The 14358-nt window shown below is 44.5% G+C and overlaps 1 protein-coding gene across 5 annotated transcripts in view; it reads right to left on the bottom strand.

Moving 5' to 3' along the window:
* Positions 1 to 14358, bottom strand: part of acot7 (acyl-CoA thioesterase 7) — an 88698-nt gene that overhangs the window by 33298 nt on the left and 41042 nt on the right. For all 5 annotated transcript variants that reach the window (XM_046343565.1, XM_046343564.1, XM_046343566.1 and 2 more), the window contains one exon: positions 12284 to 12400. In XM_046343565.1, coding sequence (XP_046199521.1) covers positions 12284 to 12400 — 117 coding nt within the window. The remainder of the gene's footprint in view (positions 1 to 12283; positions 12401 to 14358) is intronic.

The raw sequence follows: 14358 nt of genomic DNA, 5'->3' as shown, positions 1-14358 counted from the left end.
TTTTCAAGAGGAAGAAAGTCAACAATCTGGTCAATCCACATTTTAAATGTAGGAGGGGTATTAGAGGCCCACAATAGAAGAATATCAAATAAAATAAAATAAAATAAAATGTTATTTGTCACATACACATGGTTAGTAGATGTTAGTGCGAGTGTAGCGAAATGCTTGTGCTTCTAGTTCCGACAATGCAGTAATAACCAACAAGTAATCTAGCTAACAATTCCAAAACGACTACCTTATAGACACAAGTGTAAGGGGATAAAGAATATGTACATAAAGATATATGAATGACTGATGGTACAGAGTGGCATAGGCAAGATACAGTAGATGGTATTGAGTGCAGTATATACATATGATATGAGTATGTAAACAAAGTGGCATAGTTAAAGTGGCTAGTGATACATGTATTACATAAGGATGCAGTAGATGATATAGAGTACAGTATATAAGTATACATATGAGATGAATAATGTAGGGTATCTAAACATTAGGTAGCATTGTTTAAAGTGGCTAGTGATATATTTTACATCATTTCCCATCAATTCCCATTATTACAGTGGCTGGAGTTGAGTCAGTGTGTTGGCAGCAGCCACTCAATGTTAGTGGTGGCTGTTTAACAGTCTGATTTGCTTGAGATAGAAGCTGTTTTTCAGTCTCTCGGTCCCAGCTTTGATGCACCTGTACTGACCTCACCTTCTGGATGATAGCGGGGTGAACAGGCAGTGGCTCGGGTGGTTGTTGTCCTTGATGATCTTTATGGCCTTCCTGTGACATCGGGTGGTGTAGGTGTCCTGGAGGGCAGGTAGTTTGCCCCCGGTGATGCGTTATGCAGACCTCACTACCCTCTGGAGAGCCTTACGGTTGTGGGCGGAGCAGTTGCCGTACCAGGCGGTGATACAGCCCGACAGGATGCTCTCGATTGTGCATCTGTAGAAGTTTGTGAGTGCTTTTGGTGACAAGCCTAATTTCTTCAGCCTCCTGAGGTTGAAGAGGCGCTGCTGCGCCTTCTTCACGATGCTGTCTGTGTGGGTGGACCAATTCAGTTTGTCTGTGATGTGTACGCCGAGGAACTTAAAACTTACTACCCTCTCCACTACTGTTCCATCGATGTGAATAGGGGGTGTTCCCTCTGCTGTTTCCTGAAGTCCACAATAATCTCCTTAGTTTTGTTGACGTTGAGTGTGAGGTTATTTTCCTGACACCACACTCCGAGGGCCCTCACCTCCTCCCTGTAGGCCGTCTCGTCGTTGTTGGTAATCAAGCCTACCACTGTTGTGTCGTCCTCAAACTTGATGATTGAGTTGGACGCGTGCGTGGCCACGCAGTCGTGGGTGAACAGGGAGTACAGGAGAGGGCTCAGAACGCACCCTTGTGGGGCCCCAGTGTTAAGGATCAACGGGGTGGAGATGTTGTTGCCTACCCTCACCACCTGGGGGCGGCCCGTCAGGAAGTCCAGCACCCAGTTGCACAGGGCGGGGTCGAGACCCAGGGTCTCGAGCTTGATGACGAGCTTGGAGGGTACTATGGTGTTGAATGCCGAGCTGTAGTCGATGAACAGCATTCTCACATACGTATTCCTCTTGTCCAGATGGGTTAGGACAGTGTGCAGTGTGATTGAGATTGCATCGTCTGTGGACCTATTTGGGCGGTAAGCAAATTGGAGTGGGTCTAGGGTGTCAGGTAGGGTGGAGGTGATATGGTCCTTGACTAGTCTCTCAAAGCACTTCATGATGACGGAAGTGAGTGCTACGGGGCGGTAGTCGTTTAGCTCAGTTACCTTAGCTTTCTTGGGAACAGGAACAATGGTGGCCCTCTTGAAGCATGTGGGAACAACAGACTGGGATAGGGATTGATTGAATATGTCCGTAAACACACCAGCCAGCTGGTCTGCGCATGCTCTGAGAGCGCGGCTGGGGATGCTGTCTGGGCCTGCAGCCTTGCGAGGGTTGACACGTTTAAATGTTTTCCTCACGTCGGCTGCAGTGAAGGAGAGTCCGCATGTTTTAGTTGTGGGCAGTGTCAGTGGCACTGTATTGTCCTCAAAGCGGGCAAAAAAGTTATTTAGTCTGCCTGGGAGCAAGACATCCTGGTCCGTGACAGTGCTGGTTTTCTTTTTGTAATCCGTGATTGACTGTAGACACTGCCACATACCTCTTGTGTCTGAGCCGTTGAATTGAGATTCTACTTTGTCTCTATACTGACGCTTAGCTTGTTTGATTGCCTTGCGGAGGGAATAGTTACACTGTTTGTATTCGGTCATGTTTCCAGTCACCTTGCCCTGATTAAAAGCAGTGGTTCGCGCTTTCAGTTTCACGCGAATGCTGCCATCAATCCACGATTTCTGGTTTGGGAATGTTTTAATCGTTGCTATGGGAACGACATCTTCAACGCACGTTCTAATGAACTCGCACACCGAATCAGCGTATTCGTCAATGTTGTCGTCTGACGCAATACGGAACATATCCCAGTCCACATGATGGAAGCAGTCATGGAGGGTGGAATCAGATTGGTCGGACCAGCGTTGAACAGACCTCAGCGCGGGAGCTTCTTGTTTTAGTTTCTGTCTGTAGGCAGGGATCAACAAAATTGAGTCGTGGTCAGCTTTTCTGAAAGGAGGGCGGGGCAGGGCCTTATATGCGTCACGGAAGTTGGAATAGCAATGATCCAAGGTTTTTCCAGCCCTGGTTGCGCAATCGATATGCTGATAAAATTTAGGGAGTCTTGTTTTCAGATTAGCCTTGTTAAAATCCCCAGCTACAATGAATGCAGCCTCAGGATATATGGATTCCAGTTTGCAACCTCCGGATATATGGATTTCTTAGCAAAGTATGTAATAGTCATGAGCAAATTTTCTCTGTCAGGATCAAGAACAAAGTCCTGCTGGGCATTAAGAAGATAGATACACGGGGTCATATAAAACTGTACCTCTAGTATTTTCTGTGCAGCAGTAGGTATAGATTGCCAAAATCTGGCAATCTCTCTACAGCTCCAAAATAATGCATATAGGTTCCACTTTCAGAGGTACATCTTTTACAGTTAGGAGACATATCTGTTTTCATTCTATGGAGTCTCACAGGAGTATAATAAAATTTGTACAAACATTTGTAATTAGATTCTTTCATTTTTACATTGGTAGAGGAGCAGTATACCCTGTCGCAAACCTCCGCCCATAACTCATCACTGATAGTCAGACCAAGGTCCCTTTCCCAGATTATTTTCAAAGGAGTAAAGGAGGAGCCTCCTTTCTCAGAAAGGAGTCTATAGATGTAAGATATTTTGCCTTTAATGGATTGGGCTGTGACAAGAAGGGTTTCAACTTCATTCAACTGAGTTCTAAACCTCCTCTTGGAGGTAAATGAGGAAATTACACGTCTAATTTGAAGATATAAAAAAAATGGGATCTTGGCACATCGAATTAACTGCAGAGCTCTTGAAAGGATTTCAGTGTAGTGGTTTTCTGATGAAATAGGTCTGAAAAGGTCCTGATTCCTAGAGTATGCCAAAGATTAAAGTTGACATCCCTCAGGGCTTTTGGCAAGTCTGGGTTGCCTACTATAGGCGAGTGAGAACATATTTGGGAGGAAATGCCCAGGTATTTCTTACAGTCCCTCCACGCTAGTAGGGTACTGTAAATCACAAAGGTTTTGGCTACGTTGCCCACTTCACTAAAATTATTAATTAATATAATTGAGCTTAAGGGCAATGAACCACAGGATTAGGCTTCTATCTGAATCCACGTTGACTCTTGTCTGTTTGTGATCCATGTTAGCATGTTGCGGATTTGGGCAGACCAGTAGTACAATTGAAGGGAGGGAAGGGCAAGACCACCCTTAGATTCAGGTTTCGATAGAGTGGAAAACTTGATCCTAGGTTTTTTATTGCTCCATATAAATTTGGTGATGCTTTGGTTAGTTGTTTTGAAGAAGGAAACTGGGAGATAACATGGGAGCATCTGAAATAAGTAGTTCAGTCTAGGGAGGACATTCATATGGATGACATTAATTCTTCCTACTAAGCTAATTGGGAGGGAGATCCAGATTTGGAGATCATTCTTGATTCGATCCAGGAGTGGAAGATAATTTTCCTTAAAAAGGCTATTCAGATCTGGTGTTATGAAGATCCCGAGGTATTGAAACCCCTGTGTTTTCCATTGGAAAGGACATCGAGCTGGTGAGTGTAATATTGAGAGGGCAGACAGTGGATTTGTTAAAATTGATCTTATAACCTGAAAACTTGCCATACTGAGCAATTGTGTCTAAAATGAGAGGGAGGGATTTCTCAGGGTTGGATATGTAGAGCAATACATCATCCGCGTAAAGCGAAATCTTGTGCTGCAGGCCGCCTGCAGAAACACCCATAATACTTGGATTGCTCCTTATCAGCTCTGCCAGAGGCTCCGCACCCAACAAGTAGAGCAGGGGGGACAGCGAGCACCCTTGTCTTGTGCCCCGTTCCAGAGGGAATCTGTCAGAGTTGTGCCCCGTTCCAGAGGGAATCTGTCAGAGTTCAGTCCATTAGTAGTCACCATGGCATTTGGATGAGAGTATAGTGATTTGATCCATTTAATAAAATTTGGGCCCATATTGAACTTTTCTAAGACTGAAAACAGAAAGCTCCACTCCATCCTGTCAAACGCCTTCTCAGCATCCAGTGAAGCCAGCAGGACAGGGGTCTTCTGTGCGTTTACTTGATCAATAATATCAAAAAGACGGCGAATGTTATCAGAAGAGTATCTGTCTCTAATAAATCCAGTTTGGTCCGCTTTTATTATTTTGGGAAGAAGAGTGTTTATTCTTTTGGCGAGCAATTTGGTAATTATTTTATAGTAGAAATCCAACAAGCTTATGGGCAGGAAGGACGAGCAGGATAGGGGGTCCTTGTCCTTTTTTAGCAACACTGTAATGCGAGCTGTGTGCATTGAGTCTGGGAGAACTCCGTTTTTGCAAAAATCCTCCAGCATTGACATGAAGATAGGGCGGAGCTGTGGCCAAAAAGCTTTGTAGAACACTCTGGGGAATCCAACTGGGCCTGGGGACTTATTAGGTGGCATGGAGGTAATTGCCTCCAGGATCTCCTCAGGAGTGAAGGGGGAGTTGAGATCTTCTTGGTCGGTCTCTGATAGTTTAGGTAGCGAGATTCCCTCTAGGAAAGAGTGGAGTTCTGCCTCTGTGTGTTTTCTCTCAGAGGTGTATAGTTTGCAGTAAAAATCATGAAAAGTTAAATTGATCTCTTTTGGGTCATATGTGACCTCGTCCTCTGCTGTTCGGATAGCCATGATTGTACGCTCTGACTGCTCCTTTTTTAATTGGTAAGCAAGCAATCTACTGGGCCTATTGCTATACTCATGGTATTTCTGTTTAGTAAAGAAAACTTTTTTTTTTATCTCCCGAGTGTAGTCCAAATTCAGTTTAGCTTTGGCTGCTTTAAGATGACTCCAGGAGGTGCTGTCTGGGGATTGTTTATGTATTCTTTCACAGCATTCCAGCTCCCTCTCAAGATCTAGCCTGTGTGCTTCCATTGCTCTTTTCTTAGAGGAAGCATATGCGATTAGATGGCCTCTTAGTGTGGCTTTAGCAGCGTCCCCCATTGTGGCCAGAGAAACAGGAGAATCTTTATTGTCTTGTGTGTAGTTGTCTATCCATGTAGTTACCAATGTATGGAACACTTCATTTGATAGCATGGAGGTGTTGAATTTCCAGCTCTTTGACCTCGGTATGTTTTTGCAAAGGTCAAAGCGGAGGTGGACAAAGGCGTGATCTGAAAGTGCTATGGGTCCGATTGTACATGTGGCTGAATTTATGAAACACTTTGGGATAGAAATGTAATCGGGTGTTATGGACATTAGAGTAGTATGTATAGTCCATAGATGAGCTAGATATCTATCAGTCCCATCTCTTTAGTAAGAGAGTTCAACATCTTTGCAGATCTAGGATTTGTGGTGGGGACTTGAGATGATTTGTCTAGGGTTGGGTTAAGGGTACAATTAAAATCTCCAGCCACCACGCCAAAGGAGACACAATGCTCATTGAACAGGGTTATCATTTTTGACATGAAGGCAGGAGTATCTGTGTTTGGGGCGTATATGTTTAATATAGTAATTGGTTGACCATATAGTGACCCAGTTATCAAAATAAATCTCCCCTCCGGATCAGATACGTTTTTGTCAATTATGAATGGAACATTTTTATGGATAAGTATGGCTGTGCCTCTACTGTTTGATTTGAAAGATGAGAAATACACCTGTCTCATCCAAGCTCTGCGGAGTTTGGCATGTTCAGCATCACAGAGGTATGTCTCTTGTAATAGCGCGATGTCTGCTTTTTCCTTTTTTAGAGCACATAGTATCTTTTTCCGTTTTATTGCATGCCCTAGACCATGGCAGTTCCATGTCAATAGATTTAAGGTACTAGCCATGGTCATCGAACAGTAATCGAACTTTAGTGCAAGTCATCGCTGGGTAAAAGTGGATAGTAGTTACAGCTGCGCTCACATAAAAGGAAAGTAAATGGTGTACATAAAATAATAATCTCTGAACACCCCAGCCGAGTTCCCAAACAACTCGACACATCCCATTGGATCTATTACCCCCCCCCCGCTCAGTCTCAATTCTGTGTTCCGAATAAAACAAAAACCGGGAACAGTTAGCAACGCACAACGTCTCCCTCTCCCCACCAAAGAAATGCCTGTGAATCTCAGGAATCTCAGGAAACGTATGGTGATTGGGCGCGGTGGTTGTCTGGCTGCTGGTGGGGGCCTCAGTGCTCGGTGAGTTCTCTCGAGTTCTACGGGCCTGTCGGTGGACAGGTGGAGCCACTCGGGAAGTTTGTCTTGCAGGTAGCGGATCAGTGGCATGTTTCCCTCTTCTTTTTCACCCAGATTGAATAGAACACAATTATTCCTTCGCCCCCTGTTTTCCCGGTCCTCTGTTTTCTCATTTTAATTTTAATTTTTAGCATATGCTATTGTTTCCATGGCATCTGGCAATAAGTTTTCCATGGATAGGATTCGCCCCTCTGCCTCGTCCAGGCGCCCCGCGTTTATAGTTATCTTGTTGTTAATGTCAGGCAAAGCGTTTTCCAGGATTGTCACCTTGCCCCCTATCGCACTGACCTGAGAGTTACTGGCATCTAATTTGGTGTTTAGTTCTGTACGTTGGGATCTCAACTCAGAAAGGATGTCTTCGACAGAGTGCGAGGTTGGCATTCGTTGTGCCTCGGGGGGGGGTTCTCTTGCTCCTGGCTAATGGCGCAGGTTTTTTCTGAAGCTAGCTTCTTCTTGGGAGGCTTTTTCCGTCGCTAATGCTCGAGTCCGGGTAAAAATGTCACCTGTAGTGTCGCCTTTTGTAGCCGCCATTACTTTTTCTTACTAAAGCTAAATGAGTTTGAACTTGGAGTGGAGGTAAGATTAGGAATTGGAAACTACTTGTGCGGAGCTCTTAGTTCATGCGGCCATCTCGTTCAAGGGTCACGTGATCCCCCCGGTACAACCTTTTTAAAACATTTCCATATAAACGAATCAAAAAAAGAAACGTCCTCTCACTGTCAACAGCGTTTATTTTCAGTAAACATGAGTAAATATTTGTATGAACATAACAAAATTCAACAACTGAGACATAAACTGAACAAGTTCCACAGACATGTGACTATCAGAAATTGAATAATGTGTCCCTGAACAAAGAGGGGGGGGGGCAAAATCAAAAGTAACAGTCAGTATCTGGTGTAGTCACTAGCTGCATTAAGTACTGCAGTGCATCTCCTCCTCATGGACTGCACCAGATTTGCCTGTTCTTGCTGTGAGATGTTACCCCACTCTTCCACCAAGGCATCTGCAAGTTCCTCTACATTTCTGAAGGGAATGGCCCTAGCCCTCACCCTCCGATTCAACAGGTCCCAGACGTGCTCAATGGGATTGAGATCCAGGCTTTTCGCTGGCCATGGCAGAACACTGACATTCCTGTCTTGCAGGAAATCATGCACAGAGCGAGCAGTATGGCTCGTGGCATTGTCATGCTGGAGGGTCATGTCAGGATGAGCCTGCAGGAAGGGTACCACATGAGGGAGGAGGATGTCTTCCCTGTAACGCACAGCGTTGAGATTGCTTGCAATGACAACAAGCTCAGTCCGATGATGATGCTGTGACACACCGCCCCCAGACAATGACGGACTCTCCACCTCCAAATCGATCCTGCTCCAGAGTACAGGTCTCGGTGTAACGCTCATTCCTTTGACGATAAACGTGAATCCAACCATCACCCCTGGTGAGACAAAACCGCAATTTGTCAATGAAGAGCACTTTTTGCCAGTCCTGTCTGGTCCAGGGAATGGTGGATTTGTGCCCATAGGCGACGTTGTTGCTGGTGATGTCTGGTGAGGACCTGCCTTACAACAGGCCTACAAGCCCTCAGTCCAGCCTCTCTCAGCCTATTGCGGACAGTCTGAGCACTGATGGAGAGATTGTGCATTCCTGGTGTAACTCGGGCAGTTATTGTTGCCAACCTGTACCTGTCTTGCAGGTGTGATGTTCGAATGTACCGATCCTGTGCAGGTGTTGTTACACGTGGTCTGCCACTGCAAGGATGATCAGCTGTCCGTCCTGTCTCCATGTAGCGCTGTCTTAGGCATCTCACAGTGCGGACATTGCAATTTATTGCCCTGGCCACATCTGCAGTCCTCATGCCTCCTTGCAGCATGCCTAAGGTACATTTACGCAGATGAGCAGGGACCCTGGGCATCTTTTCTTTTGGTGTTTTTCAGAGTCAGTAGAAAGGCCTCTTTAGTGTCCTAAGTTTTCATAACTATGATCTTAATTGCCTACCGTCTGTAAGCTGTTAGTGTCTTAACGACTATTCCACTGGTTCATTAATTGTTAATGGTTCATTGAACAAGCATGGGAAACAGTGTTAAAACCCTTTACAATGAAGATCTGTGAAGTTATTTGGATTTTTACGAATTATCTTTGAAAGACAGGGCCCTGAAAAAGGGACGTTTCTTTTTTTGCTGAGTTTAGCTTAGTAGTACCCCCAGCCCCGGTTTAGACAGGATTTAGACTCTTAGGGGATTAAACCATTAGTTTCCATTTGCAATGACAAGGAGTGGGAAGGTTTCTTCCTAGGTTTTGGCCTTTCTAGGGAGTTTTTCCTAGCCACCGTGCTTTTACACCTGCATTGTTTGCTGTTTGGGGTTTTAGGCTGGGTTTCTGTACAGCACTTTGAGATATCAGCTGATGTACGAAGGGCTATATAAATACATTTGATTTGATTTGATTTACAGAGAAAAGTAGGTTGGAGTCTCGGCGCTGTGTGGAAGAGTGCACTGCTACTTGTTTAAAGACTTCCTCCAGCGATTTTCTAACTTTTACTGTTGAAAAGCAATATCCCAAGTATGAATACAGTAAAGTACACAAACAAAAGGGTAAAACATTTTTTAAAGCAAAATAGTGTTTTTTAGACACAACTGCAAACCAGGAGTCAGGCATTCAGGGAGTTGGTCTGATGGGAATCCCTGATGTCATCATCCCCCCCCCACCCCTCCTCTTGCTTGAGGAACAATAGAGGAGCAATAGAGAAAAAAACAGGAAAGGCCCCTCCCCCCACTTGTGATGTCATGATTTACCTGGACTACCTATCGAGATTAGCCTTTTGTTACATATATCAGGTGTTAAATGAGGTGAAAAGGCAACTGGGGGGGGGGCACATTAAGGGCTCAGTCAAACCATGTGATACATGGTAGTGAGAGCGATCTTTAAATCCACCATTTACCTTATTGAATTTGATCTGTCTTCCCTTCCTCTCTCGCTCTCCCTCTCTCTTGCTCTCTCTCCCCGACACATTCAGGGTGATGGATGAGGTGCAGAGAAACAAATTGAACCGCTGCCTCAAACTCCTCTACAGCCGCAAAACGGACTGCCAGATGGGATACATCAGACCAGGAAACTGACTACGTAGAGAACAAGTCACTTACTCTCACCCATCTCCCATCTCCTGCTAGGAAGGTAAGCCTGCTTGCCCCAACGTGTCAAGGGAATATTCACCTAAAATCTTCAGGTGTCATACGCCCTATATACTACATCGCAAGTAACACATATATATTCACAGCCTTGCCACTGACATAGTAAAAAATACAAGACCATTCCTGCTACAAACATTTGAGTATTATGGTGTTTTTGCAACAGAGTTCAAGTGCTGTTTTACGGACCAAAAACATTGTACACCATAAGTCAAAGTCCTGTATAAACACATCATTAATTGTGTGGGTGCAGAGAGTAGGCCAAGGGAACATGTGTTAGACATTGGTGGGACCACCCACAACTCATAGACCAATCAGCTGAAAGCTGCCGCTTTCAAAGCATGCCGGTTTATACAGTCTTTTTCCATCGCCGATAAGCGGAAACACCCCCCTACCTTGTGTGGGTTGACAGGTTGAAGAGATGACCAGCATTCTGTGCTGAACCACGACATATTCCTGATGCACTAGCATCCTGTTTGACTCTCCCGCATTGTCAATGTTCTCTCAAAAAAACAACGGTTGCATCCTGTGTGTGTATTCACCGGTGCGTGTATTCAACAGCGATCACACGGTCCGAACGCATTGGTTTACGCAAGATGCTGCAAAGGCAGCTGAGTCAGTGACAGTATTGATTGCGTTTTTGTCTGAGGTGTCTATCTGAGAGGTCTAAGTGGGTCTGTCCACTCTTGATGGATGAGATGCAGAGAGGCACCATTTCGACTACACTCTCTTAATGCTAACAGACCACATACCTCTATGGTGGTCTCCTACTGATCCCTACATCGTGGGATGGGAACACCGTGCTGGATGACAACCATAACACTGGCATTACTGGAGTAAATACAGCACTGTGTATCTGGATCATGTCATAACACAACAACTTTAGTGCTCATTGCTCAGCCTCTAACGGCTACGGTTTTCCAAATATTGGCAAGAAATTCAGACAATTGCTTGGCTTCTAAGGGCTAGTACTTACCACATAACCAACTGCCAGCTCCTTCCATCCATGAAATCAAAATGGTATTTATTTTACTAGGCAAGTCAGTTAAGAACAAATTCTTATTTACAATGACAGCCTACTGGGGAACAGTGGGTGAACTTCCTTGTTCATGGGCAGAATGACAGATTTTTACCTCGTCAGCTCGGGGATTGGATCCAAGCAACCTTCCGGTTACTGGCCCAACGCTCTAACCACTAGGCTACCTGCCGCCCCTCATCAAATGCACCTCATCAAGTAACATGGCTTCCATGAGATACATGATGAAGAAACTTTTGTTGAGAACAAAACCCATCTCTAAAAGCATGAGCCTGTACAACTAATCAACCAAATAAACCCTGGAATGATAACAGCGGCAATGCTTTTATAGGTTTCAAGTTAAACACGGTTTATTAAAGAATCACAAATTGTAAAAGCTCTGTCAAGTTCACATCACACAGATAGACTAAGGCAGGTCTGGAGTTTCAGATGGGTAATTGAGCCAAGACTGTGACATGGCATATGGGTCAACGGTGTCATGGAATGGCAGTTTCTCACTCAAATTATGCAGATAGAATGTCAATTCTTCAGAAATGGATGTGTCCCTCTCCCGGGTTTAATTGATAATGGCCTTCACCCAAAATCAACAGTACATCAACATTCTGTGTGAAGGCTCCTATTGCACTTGCTAATCTGAGTGTATTATGGCTCTAGCAGAGAATTAATTATTCACTGTATTGACATCCAGGTAAGGAAACAGGAAGTAATGGATTGCCATCAATGATTTATATCCTCTCAGCAATAAGCAATATTAGCCTAGCCAGGAATAATGTAGATGGGAAATAAGGTAAAATACCATGTTTTTTTCCAGATACGGTGCACAACAAAAGTGGCTGGTATTGATAAGATCAAATGTGACACAGGTTAGCTAATCCACATGCAACATGCTTGTCGAAGGTTGAAAAATGAAGGCAGTTGAATTTGACACATTCTCAGGTAATGGTGTGTTCTGAAGCTGTTAATCATCAGTTAGCAGGTTAGCCTACACTAGAAGGAGCGCCATGAAAGTAGCTGGGACGTACTGTACCGTTGCACCACAGCAGTCATGCTAGTAAACATGTGTGAATAAATAAAATATATTTAATATAAAGCTGTAAATAAATCTCCAATCAAGTGAATTGCCTGTAATTATGCAGTATGTACTGTATATTATTTAGTATTGACACATTTTGTTCGGAGGGGACCAAGGACTAAGATCTGAGGGACACCCGTACGGACAACAGTCCGTTTACTATTTCCTTACCTTTCATGATCTTGCGATGGAAGTTGATGGCATCCACAGAGGCGGTGACTATGTTGGTCTTGCAGTGTCGGGCTGCCACGATTCCGGCCACCTCGTCCATCAGTTTCATTGTCACACCTGGGGAGACCAGACAGCATGTGACTCCTATGTTGTCATTAAATCAAATCTTTCCTCTAATATAATTTCCCCCTCAGTATATCAATAAAAGTATTCTGTCTTTCATATACGGCATTGATCAGTTTCAGGGCCATAAGAACATGACCCACTTTGCAGTCTATTTTTCAGACTATTTAATCACTTTCCCCCCCTTTTAAAATGTATTGACAATTAGCTCATGCGGAGGAGGCACTAGGAATGTCAAAATGGAAGACTGGCATTGGGCCTAGTAAGAAAATGGAACAACTGCATTTGTTTCAGTCCATTCTAATCAAATGCATGATCTCTGATATCGATTTGGAGCCTCAAAATCAGTGGTGCGCATCTCTGTTGCATGGACAGAGAGAGCGAGAGAGAAAGTGAGAAAGAGAGAGAGCGATAGAGAAAGAGAGAGATGTACAGCAAAATAGAGAGTTAGGAGGGGTTGTACTGTACATCCATCGCTGATGATGATGCCAGATTGCTGTCGGCTGAGAGTGCACCGAGATAAGGGGAAGGGGGATGGATTTCCTGTGTGGAGACAGGATGTGATGTATGAGGGCTGGCAGACTGTCCAATCATGCCCTTCATGGCCACAGCCAGAGATTGATGCCAACCAGAGGTGTCAGCGCTGACAGGAAGATAGTAAACGCTGCAGAACTCTTGATACGTTCCCCCTCTGCCAGAGAGCTCTATGACAATAAATAGCCTATTCACACCTACTGATGCACAGACCTAGACACGCATACCCACGAACACACAGACACACACACACAGTTCTGATGAAGACCTAATTACAACGATCAGAACTTCAAGATTGTATCTTGCAATCAGAATGTATTACGTAGCCTGGCTCGACATGAGAAGTGAGACGGCACAGCTCATTTTCTCTGCGAAGTACCAGACATTTAGACAAGGCCAAATGTAGTCATTATGCTGGTAGCATCTTAAGTGCTGGGGAAGATGCAAAGCCACATTTGAGATTGCTTATGTAATAGAGTACCAGACATGAATGCCCGTCACTCTCAATGCTTCTCTTGCTGAGGAAACGTAAGCACGGGGTTCTAGGATAGCAGCCATAAGATAGAAACATGCACACATCCAGTGTATTTGAGCAGGTGCTGGAGATCAAAGAGAGCTGTAAGTTCAGCAAAAATACAAAGATACGTTTTGGCTCACTATGATCTATGCTACAACTTTGAGGCGTGGGTATGTTAAAGCTGAGAGAACTCATTTTATGAGGTTGATACTTCTAACAGCCTGCCGACGTGCTGCAGTGTGCTTTAACTTGCCTGCATGAGGTTGCACGTTGCACAGACATACTGTAGATAGTCATGAATGGGGCTTAATGGTCGTTTTGGAATGGTAAAAAAAGATGAATGTTGCAAGGGTTGAGCCTATAGGCAACACGGCTACCTCCAAACTGTATACTAGACCAGTGCTATGGCTCTGGAATAGGTTTGATGGCACACAGGTGTGAAAGTAACCCATTTTTTCAATTATATTCAACCTTTATTGAACCAGGAAGTCCCATTGAGGAAGGACATCTTTATCAAGGGAGACCTGACTAAGAAGGAGCCTCAATACATGCCGTAAAAACAGACAGTATGTGGGAGGCCATTTACAGGGGAGGCAATCGCATCCTTTACCTTCTCACCTCTCTCATCTTCACAATGGAAGACAGCAGGAAGCTGCCCTCTGGAAAAAAAAAGTCCCTGCCCAGCTTCCTTATTTCCCTTGTTTCTTCCATTTGATGTGGTTGTGCATCTAAAAAAGGTGACAGCATCCAGCGTGCTCTCAGTGTGTGGACAGGGGAAGTTATTATCCATCGGTATAGGCTCATTGTCAATGACCGTGTGTGTGATGAAGCATCATGAGACACTGCATTGTTTTTTTTCCCCTCTCAGCCCCACGTGAAAATTGATGGGATCTCACCTCGG

This window comes from Oncorhynchus gorbuscha, linkage group LG03, assembly GCF_021184085.1.
Source record: "Oncorhynchus gorbuscha isolate QuinsamMale2020 ecotype Even-year linkage group LG03, OgorEven_v1.0, whole genome shotgun sequence".
Taxonomy (NCBI): domain Eukaryota; kingdom Metazoa; phylum Chordata; class Actinopteri; order Salmoniformes; family Salmonidae; genus Oncorhynchus; species Oncorhynchus gorbuscha.
Note: the sequence above shows the minus strand (reverse complement) of the source record. Positions and strands in the feature narration are given on the sequence as shown.